Here is a 20,391-nt window from a genome sequence, read left to right on the forward strand (position 1 = left end):
AAACTTTCAAAGTATATTAAAATTTGCCTTGACACCACTTTAGATTGTTTTGAAATGAGCAGAGCCGGATTAAAGGGGTGGCCACATGGGCCGCGGCCCATGGCGGCAAATCTATAGGGGACGGCAAATTTTGAAATTTTTCTAAATGTAGGTATAGAAAATTCGAATTTAGAATAAAAACGAGAAAAGACGACAAAATCTCTAATTTTCTGAGAGTATAGTAATTTCTACTTTTGTCGTCTTTCAGTGATGCAAGAGACAGCACCTTTAATTGGTCGAGTTAAGAGAGAAACGAAACTCGCAATTTGGCCTGGAACGGCGCGACCTAGAGAGAAACGATGACGAGGACTTGAGATGAAAAGGAGATGCCCTCGGCGTGGCGATCGGCATGTAACACATATTAGCCCCTACAAAACTGCACAAATACTTCACGCATTGCGGCAAACACAGTGCGATCAGCGTAAAACGCATAGCGCCTACAAGACTGCGTGAATACTTCACGCATTGCGTCAAACACAGTGCGTTCAGCAGCGGTCGGCGTGAAACGCATAGCGCCTACAAGACTGCGTGAATACTTCACGCATTGCGTCAAACACAGTGCGTTCAGCAGCGGTCGGCGTGAAACGCATAGCGCCTACAAGACTGCGTGAATACTTCACGCATTGCGTCAAACACAGTGCGTTCAGCAACGGTCGGCGTGAAACTCATAGTGCCTACAAGACTATTGGACTACTATATTGTAGAAGGACCATTAAATTGTGATCCGAAGTTTCTGTCTTTTTTATCTTGGAGGTATAAGTGACTGAAAACTCCAGAGATAAGGTGTCCTCAAACTGAGCAAAATCTGGAAAGGGTAGAAATGAGAGGCCATTAGAGGACAAGGCGGATAAATGCAGTTTTTGAAAAAAATTGAAATGAAACTAGTCTTAATGCAAATTGTATGATAAATTCGCTCCCAAATTCCAATTTTTAAGCATCAAAAAGTCAGTTTCAACTTTCATTCCGCCAAAAGAATCCATGTAATTTCGATACTTTAAACACATATTTCTCGAAACAGCAAAGACTGCACTTATGCGCTTTGTCCTCCAAGCCCTTCAAATGTGAAAAGTAAAAAATTCGTTTGTGGCAAAATACTTACTACACATTGGAATAATGGGAGTCTTATTTAGTTCATTGAAGTTAGGTTTAACATCCTGCGTTGGACTGATATAAGGAGGCATACTAGCTGGTGTAAGGGGAGGTGTGGGGTTACCGGGAATGGGATTGTGTTGGTAGCTTTGTTGGAACTGAGAGGGGTTTGGTGTTTGGTGGTGAGGAGAAAAGTGACTTGCACCATTGGAGGAAAAATATTGGTTCCCCGACTGATTACCAGTTGGGGGATAGGATGGAGCATTTTGCCTCATAGCACCACCACTCCCTCTTACACCACCAACAGTTGAGCCCCCAAACGACCCCTGTTGAGGGCCGTACTGTCCCTGAAAGCCTGGTCGACCTCCAGCATAACCACCACCATACTGAAAACAGAAACAGAATGCTCAATTTAGTTCACATCTTGCAATTCACACAAAAATAAAGTGTTACTTTGCTCAAAGAATCTATCCCCTCTAATTTATTCTAGTTGCTTTTCGAATATCAATAATTTATTGACGATAGGTCCCTGCCTAAAAAAGCCTGCTGCTCTATTACGTACTCTTTACTTTCTTCTTTTACAACAGAAATCAAGATTTTAATGACTCCATCCTCTGCCTTAAAATTCTGAGACATTAAAATTGTTAAAATTTCATTTAAAAAAACATGTACCTAATTGAAAAAAAATGCCATTAAAATTCTGAGTGGGTAATATCTAATTTTGTACTGATTGTGAAAAAGACACATCATAAGCCTCATTAACTTTGAAATTCTGGAGTCTCTCATCAATTCAAATTTCACTGATCATTGTTCTCTGAAAATGGAGGCAACTTGATGAAAGGAGATGGATAGTTATAGGATACCTATATACAGATATAAGATATTTAATCATACCTGAGGACCACCATTCGTGGGGAATCCACTCTGCATGTTAGGGTTGGGGCCTGGAGTTGGATATGAATTTACTTGCTGTCTTTTTTGATTCATATGTGCTGCAGGATTGGGATAAGGGGCCATTCTTCTAGGGTATGGAGGTCCCGAACTCTGAAAATTAAAAAAGTCGAATGAATAAACATAAATTGAATAACCGAGAGCAAAAATTAAAATGGGTGTGCCATTTCATTAAGATCGTTCCTGAATATATTCCCGGAGGAGATTCCGACAATATTTTTTCTTTTTTCGTTGGTCCCCCGTCGAAAAAATGAAATGCCTGACAAGAAATTTGGTGCGTCGGATGGTAAATCGAAATGCCGATTTTACGATTGTCACCATTATTATACATGGAACGGTTGCATCTGTCATAGTTCCAAGGCGAAACTTGTCGCCTTCAATCGAAATTGTAAGCAACCAAACAAGACAAGCTTGATATGCAGAGATATGTTATAGGCATGGTTCGCGCTGCTTGTGCGCCTTCAAATTTGGCGATGCATCCCAACTCAACACCGAAGTTAATTAAGGTGCATCCACCCATTGGCTGTATATAGAATGCCTTTATCCTTAGGACCTATTAGGTACTTACATCTGACATTTGTTGAATTATCAATAAATTGACAGACACGTAAAACTACGCGATGGAAAAACGCCTTATGAACATTCGAATGTTGCCAAATGTCTCTCGAGAAAGTACGTATTTTTAAGGGAACCTCTGAATATTAGGAAGGTGGTAAAATAGTGCTGACAATAAGTCCACACTTTTTTCGGGGAAAATAAGGCCAAAAAGTTCACAAATTTTAATCGGAGTCAAACATTTTGAGCTCTAACGAGTACCAGTACCAGACGGAAGGAACTCTTTCCCCCAGAAGGATGACAAGTGGGTTGAGTGCAGTTTTTGAAAAAAATCGAGATAATAATGATTTCAACTGCAACCAGACTCAAAATATATCCTGCGAGAAATTCACCACTAAAATCCGAATTTTAGGCAAGAAAAAGAGAGTTCGAATTTTCTTTTCGCCATAAGGCTCCTTGAAATTTTGAAACTTTAAACACGTATTTCTTGAATTAGGAAAAACTGCACTTATCCCACTTGTCCTCCAAGCCCCTCCATTCGTCGTTGTCCGGACGGAGGAACGTAACTCGATTGCAAAATTGACTCCAACAATTCAATTTTTTACAAGAATATACCTGTGCAATTTGTGGGCACAATTTTTATGATTTTGTACGAGATGAGTAGAAAACTGAGTGAAATTTTCAGGGAGAAATGCCCAAGACTTTCCTGGTAAAAATAAAATTTGCGAACAAGGAAAAATGCAATTTGTGGAAATTTGGCAACATTGTAATTGAGTTAGGTCCTTCGGTGAGAAGGACGTATTCTGCCTTGCTAAGGAAGAACGCCGTATGAATCTTCAGGCGTTGCCAAATTTCCTTCGACAAATCACGAGTTTTCAGGAGTGAATATTTTTACTCCCATTTCTAAGACGATCTTGTTCGTAATTTTATCTAAAAAGTCCGAAAATTTCAAGGAAAAATATGCATGACTTTCTTCAAAAATACATGTTTTATTCGGGGAAATTTGGCAACTCTCGAATGTTCATACGGCGTTCTTCCTTAGCACGGCAGTATTGTGTTTCTATCGGCGCAAAGTGGATCGAGTCAATCAGAGAGGTCGGACATGAAATTGACCAAAACAGCAAATTTTGATGTTTGATCCGTCACATTTTAACTTTAAAGGGGCGCTTCTAGAAGGAAATTTCACGAGGAAACCAATGGAACCACTTTTAGACCCTCAAAGATTTGTATAAACGGAGTTATAAGCGCTTTAAGTTTCCAAATTTTGTCCGACCTCTCCTATAGACTCGATCCCCTGTGCGGCGGGGCAATGGTGGCGGGAGATGGACTTTGCGAGAAGCAATGGCGTGGCGTGATTTGCGATATATCGAGTGTTATGCCATTTAAACCCATGGAAAGGATCGATTAACAGGGTGTTCGCAGCGAACACCTTAATAATCGATTCTTTACCATAGGTTTAAATGGCAGAACACTGGATCTATCGCAAATCACGCCACGCCACTGGCGAGAAGGTGCTCTAACTGCGTAGCGGGAGGGGCGAGGAGAGGGGTCACTGATCTGGAACAGTGCACGCACAAGTTGGCTGTTTGGTTAGTTACGACTGCTAACTGTTTCCTTAACATCTAACGGAATGCGAACAAGAGGACGGGAGGGAGTCAGGAGTCGGGGCACCCGGACCGGGAGTCGGGTCTCCGTCTCTCCTTTACCGTTTCAATGGTCGCCAGCGCATTCCTGTTCCTCCATCCCGTCCACCATATACCGAAATCACGCCTCGTATAATTTAATATCAGTCCAGCCCGTCACTCAACCCTATTCTGCCGCGCTGAGGAAGAACGCCGTATGAACCTTTGGGTGTTGCCAAGTTTCTTTGGTAAAGCACGAATTCCCTGGATAACTTATGAACATTATCGTTCTGATTTTTCAGATGATTTTGTTCGCAATTTCACCTGAAGTTCCTGAAAATTTCAAGGAAAAATATTCATAACTTTCCTCAAAAATAAACATTTTATTGAAGGAAATTTGGCAACTCTCAGATGTTCATACGCCGTTTTTCCTTAGCACGGCAGTATTGGTCGTTGAATCTAATCGACTAGCAAGTGAGAGACGATGTGTTTCTACGTCTAGGGACCTCTGGATCCTTAGGTGTCGGTTTTTTTTTGGCCGGCAGGACTCAGCGAAATTGATGGACAAAGCTATAGACAAAGAAGACAGGGAACACGGAGCGATCCTTGCTTGTTATAAACTAAGGGGGAAATGATAGACTAAGTACAGAGTCTCTCGTGGGTTGTCGTTAGTTAGTCTATTACTTGCCCCTTTTGTCCATTGCAACCACCCGCTTTCACCAATAGGATAGCTTTATTTTCACTTTGTCTTCGGTGTCTATAGTTTGTCTATCAATTGCAATAATCAACCCGCAGGTTGGTTTAGTGGTCAGCGCGTGTGACTCTGGGTGTCTGGGTCAATAGGTCCCGGGTTTGAATCCCGGCAGTGGCGACGATTTTTCACGGAACTGTAGCAAAAGGATCTGCACAAACATTTTCACATACCTACTACCTAAACATCGAATTTTTCTGGTTCATGCAACTGAAGTTTTCTGTCATGGGAGCCAAGCTTGCTAACCAAGATTTGGTTTCTATGACCGAAAGTTAGAACCGATAAACTTCGGGGTTCAATATAAGCCGAAGTTGAGTCTCTATCACGGAAATTCTTTTCTCGGTGCAAAGGACACAATGCGCTTATCTAGGGTTGGGCCTCATAGTGGCCAGGAGGGCTTCGGAGCGCCGAAAATAACACGAACAGAAGAAGAAATTACAGCATAGTTACCTGCATGCCCATTTTGTTCATGCCTGGGCCAGCACCCATTCCAGAGTTCATCATACCGCTGTGAAGAGGACTAGAGTTTTGCCCCATCATTCCCATCCCGTTCATTCCGTTCATCCCGTTCATTCCGTTCATCCCGTTCATGCCGTTCATCCCGTTCATGCCGTTCATTCCGTTCATCCCGTTCATGGGACCCATGGAATTAGGACCGCTCATCGGCCCGTGACCTCTTTGGTTTCCGTAACTTGACCCGTACTGTTGCCCTCCTTGCATCTGAAACACGCATACGAAACACATCATTAATCCACCGCGAGATAAATAAAAGTTCTAATCAATAAAAGTTTAAATAAACAAAGTGTAGCTGATGCAATGGTGTAAAATGCCTTCAAAGTTCAGAAGCATGAAGGTTGCTATGGACGCCCCGCTGCAATCCATGGGAAATATGTCTTGCTGACCATCCAGTGCCTGAGGTAAACTCGTGCGCCTTCAATTTTTTGTATAGGCAATGAGGGTGGCCCCGGAGCATGAATAATTGTATTCAAGAGTTGTTCGCGCGCCTTCAATTTATTGTATAGGCAACGAGTGTGGCCCCGGAGCACGAATAGTTGTATTCAAGAGTTGTTAGCGACTGTAACGCCGCGTACCGTCCTCAGAGCGGGGATGAAGTAGTAGTGGAAGTTTAGATTTATACGTTTTGTATTTTCTATACTTTTTTAAGCATAAAGATCATACTGTAATAACTTTCCTACATATTAAGGGAAACAATGGATCCATTGTTGGTCCTTTTGTTTATGGTTTAAGGATTTCTGGATTTCCTCCCTTTCTTGGATTTCTAATTAAATGATTGGTAATTAACTATTTTTGGTATCTTGGGTTTAAGTTTTTAGTAAGATTAATAATCTTAATTTCGGTTTTGGCAGTTTATTTTTATTAACAGTTATTTTTTTTTACTATACTGGTATTTAGTAGGTGGGTAAAGTGATATACCATCAATTTTATTAAATTTGGATTATTAAGATTTTGGATTTTGGATTCCGTAAAAACTCCATGGAGTTTTTACGGAAGTAACTGTCAGGGACTCTTGAGGATTTCAAGATACACTGATCTTAATTGACGATAAGATCATTTTAAAATCCGTGATTTTTATTTTACTGAGCGTTGCCAAAACCACTTATCTCCATTTGCAACGTGGCAGACTTTCATTTGTACTTAATTTTTTTCTTTTTTTCGGAAAACTAGTCATTGTAATTTCTTGAAAACTACCTTGATTTATATTCTCGGTTAGCAGAATATTATTTAAGAACTGCAAGCGATAAAGTTGGCTTATTTCTCTCCGAGAACATGAAATAAGAGCGGACATTTTGAAGCATCGCAATGAAGATGCGAGTTTTTGCACTTTTGCCATTGATATACTCCGCATAATTCAAGCCGCTAAGTTGGGGTTCTGCGGAGCATCAGGTTTTCGCGGCATTCGTCAGAAATGGTTCCGCACTCAATTACAGCTTCATTAGCAGTGGCGAGGCGTGAACGATCGATTATCGACATATTCTCATTTGAAGCCACGGCAAAGAATCGATTATTGAGGTGTTCGTTGCGAGCACCCCGTCTATCGATCCTTTTTCATGGGTTTAAATGGTAGATCAATCGATATATCGCGAAGCACGGGTGGTGAATTAATCAATCTAGGAGCGGGCATTCTTTTTTCCGATGCACACGTTGCATTGCGGCATTGTTGCCAACTTATCAGGATTTTCTCGGAGTTACCGAAGAGATTGACTATTTGCGAATATGTCGGCGAATGGATGCTCATCGAGCAGATTCCAGGAAAAACAAGTCGAGTGATTTTAGCTCGCGCGGCCGACAACAGGAAGCCGCTTCAAGGTTTGGAAAAGAATTAAGCACAATTTCATGCGAGTCTAGCAATTATTGGGTGGGTAATGGGCAGTGTTGTCAGGCGGGTTGAGAAAATGACAGAATTACCTTCACTGGTGTGTGGGTGTAGCAGGCCAATAGTCGAATCAGGCATTTTTTCACATGCCTAGGCAAATAGTCAAACGTCCTTACTTAATTGAAATTCTGATTCTTTTGTCAATATCCTCGTCTCTTCCTCGTTTTTACTTTCTCGTTTTTTGTTTTAAACTAACCCGAAAGCACACGGGACAGTATGTATATTCGTATATTTCACATATTGGGAGCTCCCATTTTTTTTAAAAAGTCGGACGATTTAGATTTTAAAAATAAGCTAATCCAAAGAATGTCATACTGACTCGAGGACTTGAAAATCGAGAAACAAAACTCGGAATTTGTTAATTTAATGAGACAACTGGCAACGGAGAATTATTGAGCGCCATGCGCTATGATGCCGCGAAAATTTGCACGCTGTACGAGGTTTCGAAGCACTTTCGGCGAATTATTATACGCGCTGTCATGAAAAGGGGGTGGTGAGGAGTATTTTATATCTTAAGATTGTTTAATTTCCCAAGAAATTTAACAATTCAAAGAAGCATAGCTTGGTTTAATATCGGCACAGTGCCAAAATTAAGCGGTTCTACGTTACAGAAAAATTTATTAAAAGCCAACCTTTACGTTAAGTATAGTAACTGCATGATGTTGTGATTGTTTTTTTTTCACTTTCTTGGCTTTTTCATTTTAAGAGAGAGTTCCCCCTTTGTCTATAAGATTTTTAGAGTGAACCTTACAACTTTCCCAAGATTTTCCAGCACTGCGTTAACTTTGTTCTGCGTTACCTGGGCATTTAACGTATTACTTCGCAGTCTTTTGTAGGAGACATTATTTCCCGAATAAAAGCACTCTGTCACCTACGCTACGCAGAACGGTATGATTCGCGAAGCAAGCTTGTGTTCGAAGCTTTCATGGGTAAATTATGTCAAGTCATTATCGCGCGCACGGTGTTGCCAAGCATTATGCGGAAAAATCAGAGTCATGCCTTTTAACGTCCTATTTTTTGGATAACATCGCTACCAAATATTCAACACGCAAGTTCCAAGATATTAACAGGGATTAGATTATAAGAGGGTACTTTCTTGAGCTTGTTCAGTCAGAAAAGTTTGAGCTTTACTACAGCTTCCTCTTTTGAAGTGTAAAACGGCATCACGGCAGATACAACGCGGGAAGGAGTGCGCTGCCATGCAGCGGAGAGCGTAAACAGAATTTGCAGAGCCCCATCGAACGTAAAAAAAAACGCGTTTACCTTTTCAGCAAACAAGGAACACGAGTGACAAACATGAAACATGCGCGAAACATGAACAGGTGCGAAACATGAGAAAAATTCAGACTTTTTGGTTGATTTTTGGTGCTAAGGGGTAATCATTTAGTAATACCAATTAGATGTAGGGCTTTTCAATAAATTCGGAATTTTTCGGGGGACGAATGCGTGAACGTAGAATTTTAAGAAAAATCGGGAACTTGCTCAGTGGCGGGGCGGTTCAAATATCTTAGAGACGTGAAAAGTTAGTGATGGATGCTGCCGAAAAAGTCTGTTCCGCTGGTAGGTAGAAAATGAGAGAATCTCGGTACGGCTGGAGCTGTACTAACAGTGGGAATTTTGAACTCATTCGACTTTCAAAATGCAACTCTTGCACAGAGGCAAGGCGTGAATCATCGAATATCGATAACTTTCCATTTGAAGTTATCGTAAAGAATCGATTATTAGGGAGTTCGTTGCGAACACCCTGTTTATCAATCCTTTTCCATAGGTTTGAATGGCAGATCAATCGATATATCGCAAAGCACGCCACGCCTCTGAACTTGTTAAGGTTCGTCCAGCAATATTCTCGGAAAACTTGTATGAGAAAATACGAATATCATTGATAATCATAATTTGAGCACCGATTGTGAGTTTTATTCTTGTTCAAGGCTCGGCAGTAGCCCGAGGTGCGCAGCTACGAGAATTGCTTGAAGAGGGCATGACTGGCTGAAGTTGCGGAGTTGCGGGCAGCACAGGCCGAAATCATCAAATCATGCAACGCCGGAACTCGAGTCTACGATTAACGACACGAAAAGCGAATAAACAATCGACTGGACAAACTATCTCCTCACTGTTGCTAAATGGAGCTTTAGCGCAATGTAAGACCGATAATTTTTACTCAAATACGAGGTGCTTTGCGCTTTTAATTGAATTTGATTCAGTGGCATAGGGTGCTTTACGATATATCGATATTTGCCCATTTGAATCTGTGGTAAAGAATCGATTATTAAGATGTTCGTTGCGAACGCCCTGTTTATCGATCCTATTTCATAGGTTTAAATGGCAGATCAATCGATTTATCGAAAAGCACGCCACGCGCCACTGATTTCATTTAGCAAAAAGAAACCAAGAGCATTCCAATGTCGCTACGATTGTGCGAATTTTTTTACCCTGCAAACATGAACTGATCATCTAAACAAGTTTGATCTTCACTCCCAGTAAACTATAGATTCAAGACAAAAATTACCTTAGTAAATTTAATTTTGTGGATGATTTCTGTGATTTTATTGCAAAGAATGCAAGTTGCACAATCACAGCAACATTGGAATGCTCTCGGTTTCTTTTTGCAAAATGCAATCCAATTATCGCGAGGCGCCCGAGGAAAGCTAAATTCCGGATTTTTCGACTCCCCCCTCCCCCCAGCCCCTTTGTGGCTCCCCTTGTAACGTAAACTTAATGGCGTAACGCTCTCCTCAGCTTCCCTCCTCCCCATAGAGCGTTACTTATTTTATGAACGGCCCCTGATCGCAAAATATGGTTAAAATCGTGGGTTCGTTTTCTCCAGCAAAATTCGACATGAGAGCTTGGAGACCTTCTCGAAACAAGGCGAGGTCACTGCATTGCATTTTTGGTGACTTTTCGGCGAACAAACTGCCTTGCAACGAACGGGAGCGTTCGAAACAGTAAGGTGGCGAGCTTTGCGAAACATCGATTGATCTGCCATTTAATTCTACGGAAAAGTATCGATAAGCAGGGTGTTTGCATTGAACACCTTTATAATCGATTATTTACCACAGCTTCAAATGGGACATATCGATGGATCGCAAAGTACGCCACGCGACTGGTTTGAAAAATCAATGGAACGGTTTGGCAGCGTTTGATCATTAGCCGGGAGCTAATAGAAAACGCGTAAAATGGATTGTGACTAGCCGATAAAATCCTGGTGTTGGCGTCTTGGCGTCTTGCACACCCAACTACGAAACCGAGAGCGGAAGAAGGAGCCTAAGGCATTGATGAGAATAACTTGGAAGCCCAATGATTTTCCACCCAGCCTGCGCTTCACACTCAGTGTCCAGCCTATGCACCCACATTGAAAAAAGCAAGAACAAAAAACCTCTTTTTATCCAAAGTGGAAACGAAAAGGTAGATTCCGACTGAGAAATTCCGCGAAAATAGGTTTATCCGATGAGCCTAATAAGTCGAAGAACCACCCCCCTCGATCTTGAACTTGAATTTTTTCAGGATGAGGGGTGGTTTTAGAGGAGTTCGGCAGTTCTATGCCAATCTTACTTTAGGGGGTCATCCAGGTCGTCGCTGACGCCTTATAAGAAAGAACGCCGCGCAGTATGAACATTCGAGAGTTGCCGAATTTCTCCGGAAAAAACATATATTTTAGAGGAAAGTTATGCATATTTTTCCTTGAAACTTGCGGATATTTTGGATCAAATTGCGAGCAAAATTGTCTAAAACATTTGAAGAAAAATATTCACGATTTCCTTGGGAACTTTGTTTTTTATTGAAGGCGATAGAGCAACGTCTGAAGGCTCACACGGCGTTCTTCCTTAGAACTGCAAAATGCATTGCATTTTACAAAAAGGAACCAAAAGCATTCCAATGTCGCTAAGATGGTGCAACTTTTTTGACTTTGCAAATTTAAACTGATCATCTAAACAAGCTTCATCCTTACTCTCAATAAACTATAAATTCAAGACGAAAATTACCTTTGTAACTTTAATTTTTTGCAAGACTTCAGTAATTTTATTGCAAAGAATGTAAGTTGCACAATCTTAGCAACATCGGAATGCTCTTGGTTCCTTTTTGCAAAATGCAATCCAAATGAAGTCCAAATTATCCGAGTAACAGTTTCATTTCATCGATTTTTTTTTTATTTTTGGTGAAGATCTTGAAGCTGCTAGAATAAAAAGAGAGAGTATGTCGTTCTTTTCTAACATGATAGTGTAGTTGGTTGACAAAACAGAAATTTCTCCTAACTGCGCGGCTGCGGCGGCGCGGCGCCTAGCTCAAGGCAGCGGTGGTTGCATTTGGCCAAGTGCCACCGCATTGCACCAATTTTACGTACACACTTTTTCCTTCGTGCCGCCGCCCCCCCCCCCCCCCCTCTTCCCCCACCTCCGATATCCTCCAAATCATTTGTTCATCTCGCGCCCTACTGTGCCTCATCTAGCTTGCCTACTGGTCCCCTCCCTTTCTACTTTTTTCGAATACGGCTAATATACACCACTGCAAAATCCTCAATAGGTATCACGAGTTAAGTAATACATCGATCATCAATTTCTCACTACTCACTTTGAGGAGATATGTAAAATTCTACACCGAGAAAACGTTCATGAATTTAACCTCGGGCGTCCTATAGGACCACAAACTATTAGGTTTGTCAAACGGAACTTTCAGCTCGTATAAACGAATATTCGGTTTCGATACGCACCACCGAATATCAAAATCTGCAAAAACCGTTTTCATATTAAAAAATTAAATTGCCGCATTAAATATGGCAATGGCGGATGTGGCTTGGCTCCTTTCTATTTAAGGCGGTCCATTTGGCATAAACTGATTTCAGGGTTGCCACAGAATTCGGAAAATCGAATTTCTTAACATTTTCTTGATTTCCCTGACACATTTCGGTGAAATTCCCTGACAATTGAAGATGTGACGGATGATTAAGAAGGCATAATTGAAAATAGTTTTCAGGCAAAATTTGTTGTTCGAAACCTCAAACCCATTCTAGAATGCAAATGAAGGTGATTTAATGAATTTTCCCGTCATTTCCCTGTTTTCCCTGACTTTAAAATCCCCTGTCATTTCCCGGTTTTCCCTGACTTTTTGAAATTCCCTGACATTTCCCGGTTTTCCCTGACTGTGGCAACTGACTGATAAATCTCCAAAGGAAAGAGAGAGGGAGGTGGAGGGAGAGGGGGGGAGAGAGAACAAGGGGATGAAAGTTGAAAGCTTACATTCCGGCAACCATGAGCGGAGAGGGAAGTGATAGAGACTTGTCATTGAGTTTAAAAGCCAAAAGAAAGCTCATCGCCGGGGCTCGAGGGTGGGGGGGGGGGGTGGGAGGGATAGAGAAAAAGGGGGAATTAAGAAAGCGGGATGAGCAGGGATGGAAGGAGAACGGGAACGGGGTAAGCCCCGCGGAACGAGAACGAGGGACTCAGGGACTGAGGGCGGACGGTGGGATCCGCTTCCACCTCTCCCGTCGCAACCCCCAAACAATGCATTCTGTTGTCATGGCAACCGTGACGTTGGCTCCGTGGCTTACCACGCTTGTTGCCACTTAGCCTTTGTCCCGTCAAATAAACAAACAATTACACCGCCAAAAATCCGGGTCCTTCTAAACATATCCATTCCTCCTACTCTGCCATGCTGAGGAAAAACGCCGTATGAACATTCGAGAGTTGCCACATTTCCCTCAATAAAGCATGTTTATTTTTAGGAAAGTTACGAGTATTTTCCCATGAAATTTTTCAGGAACTTCAGGTAAAATTGCGAACAAAATTATCTAAAAAATTGGAAGGAAAATATTCATAAGTTCACCAGGAATTTGTGTTTTATCTAAAGAAACTTAGCAACGCCTGAAGGTTCATACGGCGTTTTTCCTTAGCACGGCAGTACTGGTTGGACGTCCTTCTCCAATACCATCTACCCATACCTGCTCACTGCTTTGAGGTTAACTCGTCGTGACTGCCGAGAACGCACGGGATCGTTCAAGGAGGACTTAAAAAAATTGATTGTTTTACTTAAATCAAACGGAACTAAGCGCCAACTGAGTGCTACATCATGAGCCGTGGGCATGGGACAACTGCGTTTTGGACAGGGCTCATGAGTTAAAATCCGGCAACCTCGTCGACGTCGCCGCTGACGTCACTGGCGCTCACTAATTCACATTCATTCTTACGGCCGTTTAACTAACGAGCACACCCCTTCTTTCCCATCTGTCTCTGGTTCCATCGCTTCCCTGTGACGTAACACGAATACAGGATAACCAGAGAAACCTAAGGGTGGAATTTTCTGACTTTTTCACGTTTCTATCGAAAAAATTTGAGAAAATTCCAATACTTCTGAGACAGTATGAGATGATAAGAAAAATTTAAAGATTTTCTGGATGTATGTATGAGCCGCTTTTACGGCGCGCTAGGGCGCTCTGCGACGCCTATTCTCCACAGGAATCTGTCATGGTAGAGATCCTCCGGAAGGTGGCATCTCTCCATCTCTTCATGGATGCCCTCTACCCACCGTTTGGCTGGACGCCCTCTCCGTCGCCTACCTGGGGGGACCCACTCCAACACCTTCTTCGGCAACCTGGTATCAGCCATTCTCTGCACATGCCCATACCATACCAATTGCTTGGTCATGATATCGTGCACAATCGTCCCCTCAACGCCCATTATCTCTCGGACACGTTCATTCCTGACACGTTCTCTCCTCGAGATTCCAGCCGATCTTCGCCAGAAATCCATCTCGGTCGCCTTGAGCATTTCTTGGGTCCGCTTCTTCAACTGCCACACTTCACTGCCATAGGTGATAATAGGCTTGACAACCGAGTTATAAATCCTCTTCTTGTTGTCTTTGGAAATCCTTTGGTCCCAAAGGATCCCATTAAGCATGGCGATGGCTTTCCTTCCTAGAAGATTACGGTCCCGAATGGCCTGATCCAGCTTCCCATCCGATCATTCACCCCCAAATTTTCTGATCCCGTAAAAAAACGAGCTAAAAGTATGCGAGGCGTCGCGGCACATTAATTCGCCCATTTTTTGCCATAAATCGCGCCACAACGCAATTTCTAGTTAAATTTTTGGGCTTCTTTCCACCTGACTCTTTCCGGGTCACCCTAATCCAATTTCTTTCCCTGACTAATCTCGGTTAGTTGGGGTTTTCCACGTCATAGCCACCCTTTAACAGCGGCAATGAACCACTGAACCAGGGGAAACTTTCTTTGACGTACTCTACCGTGTCGAGAAAAAACGTCACTCGAGCCATCGGACGTTGCCAAATTTCCTTCCCCCCCAAAAAAAAACAAAATTCCCGGAAATTTCGGGATATTTTACTTGAAATTCTTCAGAAAGTTTTATTCGTCATTTGACGTGCAGTATACGACGCTTTCAGGGAAAAATGTCCATATCAACGACCACTTCTACGAATAAATATTTTACACGGGAAAATTGGACCGCATTTTGCAATTTGGAACTATAAATCCTAGCCCCGTTTAGAAACAACGTATTTGCCATTAGTTTCCCCATGCACATAAATGTTTTTCCAGAAGAGCCAGATTTATAGCTCCAAATTGCAAAATGCAGTCCAATTTGGCAATGTAAAAACTTTACAACACTGTATAGTTTTTAGTTGCTAAGTGATTTCTCCCTGCTGTTCTGTATATGCTGTTTATGTATAAAAGGTTATTGCGATCCAGTTTGGTTTCCTCCGGTATTTGAGATTATTTATTGCTGACTCCCAAAGTCCACCATGATGAGGAGAATTGGGAGGGTCGTAATTTCCATTCTGTCATGTAGCTGTGTCATGTGTTTCTGGTCCGTTCCACCAAATTGTTGAAAGTTTCAAGCTTTCAGCATCTGTTCCTCTCGAAATTAGATCTGCGGAAGATCTGGATCTTAGTCCCTCGGAATTGACTGCGACTTTCTGCGCTCTACCGACTCAAGTAAAAATGAACGTTTCTTTAAAAACTCAAGCAGCTCTTGAAGCCTTGGGGGATCTTTTGTAGGCACCACCTTTTCCCATTCCGTCAGTGTGCTTTGATCGAATTTTGCAGTTGCTAAATGAACCACTAGTGGGTCCCAAGAGGTAGTATCCACCTTCAAAGCATTCAGTGATTGTACCGCCTGATTGATTTTGTTGTGTATATTTTCTAAATCTTTTGCTGTTAATGTTTCCTTTTTCTTACAAATACATGTGGGGAAACCAAGATTGACTATCGCTTCGCAATGATTGCGCTCCAATTGTTCTTTTGAGGTTAATAATCCATTCAACTTTTCATGATGATCAGTATTGGGAGGCGTTGGGCTGATTCGCGAAGCTTTCGATGCCTTGACAGTTCTTGATCTCTTCATTATTATTTTTTAAGAACCGCACTTTACCGCTTCCAACGGCATTACAAATCAATAAATGGATTTACACAATTTTCAATTATCAAATTATGCAGTCTGAATGACATTAATCCATCATCAAGCTTGCCTGGTAACAATGTACCTGGCAATGCGTTTTTTTTTTTTTTTATTTTAGAATTTTCGTTCGTGTCGAGACACCGCCTCTGTCCGATCGAATGAGAAGCCTAGGCCCAGGTCTTACACAAGTATTGCAAGGATAAGAATGGAGGCGAAAATATCGCTCACTGCAATCTTATTTCTATCCAAGCTTAATTCATGAGTTCACATCGGGAATGGAGGCGAAAAATATCGCTCACTACATTCTCTATGATGTAGCTTTTAAGCTCTCAGTTTGTATGCGACAATATCGCTTACTGCATTTATATTATTATCGAATGGAGGCGAAAACCGCTCACTGCATTCATATTATTATCGAATGGAGGCGAAAACCGCTCACTGCATTCATATTATTATCGAATGGAGGCGAAAACCGCTCACTGCATTCATATTATTATCGGATGGAGGCGAAAAACCGCTCACTGCATCCTCAATAATAAATTAGTAAGAAATGCTCTTGTCAAAGTGTTAAACGCAACGTCTACTTTTACTCTCTTATTTTTTTTTTAGGTTATCTCAATTACAAACATTTCATCTTCACTCTAATTCCTTATTATTTTTCACTTTGACTAGAGATTTCGAGTATATAATCACGTCGGGGTCACCAAATGGAGCTATTTTCAATAGCTAAACTAATCAGTAAATAAATAATCTCAAATACCGGAGGAAACCAAACTGAATCGCAATAACCTTTTATATATCAACAGCATAAACAGAACAGCAGGGAGAAATCACTTAGCAACTAAAAACTATACAGTGTTGTAAAGTTTTTACAGGCAACATTCAAAAGTTCATACTACGTTTTCCCCGAGGATGGCGCGGCGGCAAGAGCGGGTGGATGCGCGGGCCGCGGTGACGTCATCGTTCCCCGAAGCGACAAGATGGTGGGCGTGCGAAACGGGGAATGGGGGTCGGTCGGTGAAGGCCAGAGGGGGAGTGGGCGCCCGGGGGGTGGGGGAGGGGGAGGGAAGGGTGCGTGAGTGAGTGGGCAACGGCCCGGCCCACGCTGCCGTTTAATTCACGAGTAATGCGCGGCGGCGGCGACGACGAAGGTCATTACGTTACGGGCTACACGTTACGCCGCGTGTCGCGTGGCCGTCCTCGCCCGAGGGGTTGCGTCGCCGCGCCTACCCCCCCTCCCGGGACGCCTCCTTCCAAATTGGGGGGAAGGGGGGCGCTCAACAAGTAGTCACGCATTTACGAAATCCCCGACCTTGGTGAAAAGCTCCGTGATGGAACCCGGGATGGTTGTCCTTCTCGCGTTTTCCAGGTGACGAATCGTCACGCCCGCCTCTGACGTCAGGGATGACGTACTCAGTATAGAGATGTGCCGTTCGAAGGAAGAACGCGATATGAGCCTTCAGACGTTGCCATATTTCCTTCGATAAAAAACGAATTCGCTGGGAAAATTTTGAATGTTTAGCCTCCAATGTTTCAGACAATTTTGTTTACAATTTGATGTAAAACATCTGAAAATTTCGACGCTATAAGCGAAATTTTCTTCGCGGATACATGTTTTGTCAGAGGAAATTTGACAACGTCTGAAGGCACATACGGTGTTCTTCCTTAGCACGGCAGTGTTATCCTTACAACTACTTGCTTTCCAGGGCTTACGTGGAAATGAATTGAGGTACGCCCTTACGTCAGAGGCACGACGAAATGACAGCTGTATTTTTGAATTAGGAAGTGCTACACCGGAAAAAAAGGATGCTGATTTAACATTCGGGATGTAAAAAAGTGTGCGACAACTCACAAAACGCTGAGTCAACCGCCACAGCAGTTAGTTTTACATCTTGACATTGCTAAATTAACTGTTGTAGCGGTTAATTCAACGTTTCAAGAGTTTTTGCACACTTTTTTACATCCAGAATGTTGAATCAGCATCCTTTTATTTCGGTGTACTTCTAGCTGACCTATCTGCACCTAGCACCTATCTGCAGGGGGAAACAACTGACATACGATGTGACTTGGCTCTAGTCTCTCGAAGTCAGTCAATTTCTATAGTTAAATTGATCAATTTTTCTCGCGACTTAAAATCAAATAAATTCTACGGCACAACTATTCGGTGCAATTTTCTCTTCAAATGAAAACCCTTCTTGATTTCTAGCAAAATTCCAAAACATTTCCCTGACTTTCCCGATTTTCTTAGAATTCCTTGACTTGGTCAAGGTTTCCCTTACTTTGGTCACGCTGAGGTCCTGAGAAACCAGTCTCGTGGGTGGGGAAATTCATCCCTCTCAGTATCAAATCCGTTAGATAATCGTCAATGTAGTCTCGTTCACAAAATTACAGGTAGCGGCGGTACTTTTGAAAACACTTTATTACGGTTTCCGTGCAAGACCAGGGTTTGAATCCACACCCGCGTCGCAGATTTAGACAAAAGCTGCGGCAACAAAGGACGCGGGCTTATCCTCTCGAGCTTGGCGTCGCACGGTGGGTTGGACATGAAATTTTTGACCAAAATTCCGACGTCAAATCCACTCTTGAAAGCTACTTTACCAATTATTCCTGACACTTTCGCCATTTTCCCTGACATTTCCAGATTTTCCCTGACTTTTCAAAAGTCCCTGACATTTTTCGATTTTCCCTGACTGCGGCAAAGCTGTTTCACATTGGCAAAGATAAAAACTTTTAAATTTTCCACACAGATACCATATTGCCAAAGAGACATAATGGGTCACTAAACCATGAACGAATTTTGACTTGCGAATATAGTTTTCTGAAGGAAAATGACGCATAGAACACGATGCGCACATTACAAACGCGAATAATTAACTCAACAACTGAGAAATGCGCAGTTCAAATCGCTCAACTTATACGCAAATTTAAAACGCCCCGGTTTCGCGCCGCGCCGAATGATGTCATCCGGCACCAATCAGAAGCGGGCACGGGTTTCCACGACGTCAGTCCAATCTCTATCTGCTCTTTGTATATGAGAACAATAATAAAGTCGAAACTATATCTTTTGAATTTAAAACTCGAATCTCATTCATATGTTAGCTGTAATAAAGAAGCAACAATTCCACATTGTAATACGTTTTATTTTAACAAACATCAGAGGAAAATGAGAGAAGACTGCGATATGACTACCGCAGTACATCAACACCGTCAGCTTCCCGCCATTCGGCTGCGTTTGAAATGTCTTGCAATTTTTAGATTTTTCAAAAGCGGTTTTCTCCGCGATTTCGGCTCCATAAAAATGCGGAAAAATCACCACTTTATCTACTCACATAGTACTTACAGAATATTCAATAAAATAAACAAGGTTTAGTGACCCATTCGAATAGTTTCCAGGCAAACTTGTTTACTCTAGACGTCAAATCCACTCTTGAAAGCTGCTAATGGTAAATCACCAATTTTTGCCTGACACTTTCGCCATTTTCCCTGACATTTCCAGGTTTTCCGTAACTTTGTAAATCCCTGTTATCTCCCGATATTCCCTGACTGTGACAAACCTGTTCATATTGGCAAAAATAAACACAGTCACAGTTTGCCACAGTCAGGAAATATCGGGAGATAACAGGGAATTTACAAAAGTTACGGAAAACCTGGAAATGTCAGGGAAAATAGCGAAAACGTCAGGAAAAAATTGGTAAGTTACGATTAGAAGCTTTCAAGAGTGGATTCCGGCGTCTAGAGCAAAAAAGTTTGCCTGGAATCTATTCCAAATTATGTTTCTTTGGCAATATGGTATTTATGTTCATATTGGCAAAGATAAAAACTTTGAGATTTTCCTCATCACGTCCGAATTTTCCGATTTATTCGACCCCACTGTGCGGCGCGCTCCATCCCCCGTTTCGCTCCGTCCTTGCACAGCGGTGCTCCACCTTCCTCTGACTTGACGCTCGTCGCTCCCGTCTCCCGTCCTGTCGGCTGTCGGCGTCCCCGTCCATCCCTAAATAGGTCAGATGCCCGTATCAGTGAATCACTCACCCTCATCCGATCCGCCCCTCTCTCTCACCCTCCGTTCCTTGCCCCCGCCCCACCCCCACCCGCACTCCCACCGCCGCCGGCTCACCCGCTCCCTCTCGCTTCCGTCGCCCGTAGCTTTCAACTCGTCCAGCTCTGACCTACAATCAGCTTTTATCGCTGTCGCATTTTCACTCGGATTCGATATCCAGTCGATTGCCACGAAGAAAGTTTTCAGCTTTCGAATCATTAAAATGCAAAAGTGCACCCCGACGGAGAATTTGTGATTGTTTTGAATTTGATGCATTTCATGGGAAAGTGCACTGAAAAAAGCTCGCCTAAGTTCGGGCCGTATGGAACACGGTGTAGTTTGGTTCGCATAGTGAACATTCGGTCTGCACGGGTAAACATTTTGGAGTGAAATTTTGTGCTGGACTCTATACTGCCTTGCTAAGGAAAAACGCCGTATGAGCCATCAGGCCTTGTCATATTTCCTTTAATAACCAACGAATTTACTGGAAAAATTCTGATTATTTTTCTTCCAATTTTTCAGACAATTTTGTACCCAATTTAATCTAAAAT

At 42.4% G+C, this 20,391-nt stretch overlaps 1 protein-coding gene across 2 annotated transcripts in view; it reads right to left on the reverse strand.

Annotated features, from left to right (window-relative positions):
* The window catches only part of tna (Zinc finger MIZ domain-containing protein tonalli), a 125,558-nt gene that overhangs the window by 13,019 nt on the left and 92,148 nt on the right, over positions 1-20,391 (reverse strand). For both annotated transcript variants that reach the window (XM_019050744.2, XM_072299620.1), the window contains 3 exons: positions 5,458-5,727; positions 2,023-2,172; positions 1,139-1,514 (listed from right to left, as the gene is read on the reverse strand). In XM_019050744.2, the coding sequence (XP_018906289.1) occupies positions 1,139-1,514; positions 2,023-2,172; positions 5,458-5,727 (796 nt within the window). The remainder of the gene's footprint in view (positions 1-1,138; positions 1,515-2,022; positions 2,173-5,457; positions 5,728-20,391) is intronic.

Source organism: Bemisia tabaci, chromosome 4, assembly GCF_918797505.1.
Source record: "Bemisia tabaci chromosome 4, PGI_BMITA_v3".
Taxonomy (NCBI): domain Eukaryota; kingdom Metazoa; phylum Arthropoda; class Insecta; order Hemiptera; family Aleyrodidae; genus Bemisia; species Bemisia tabaci.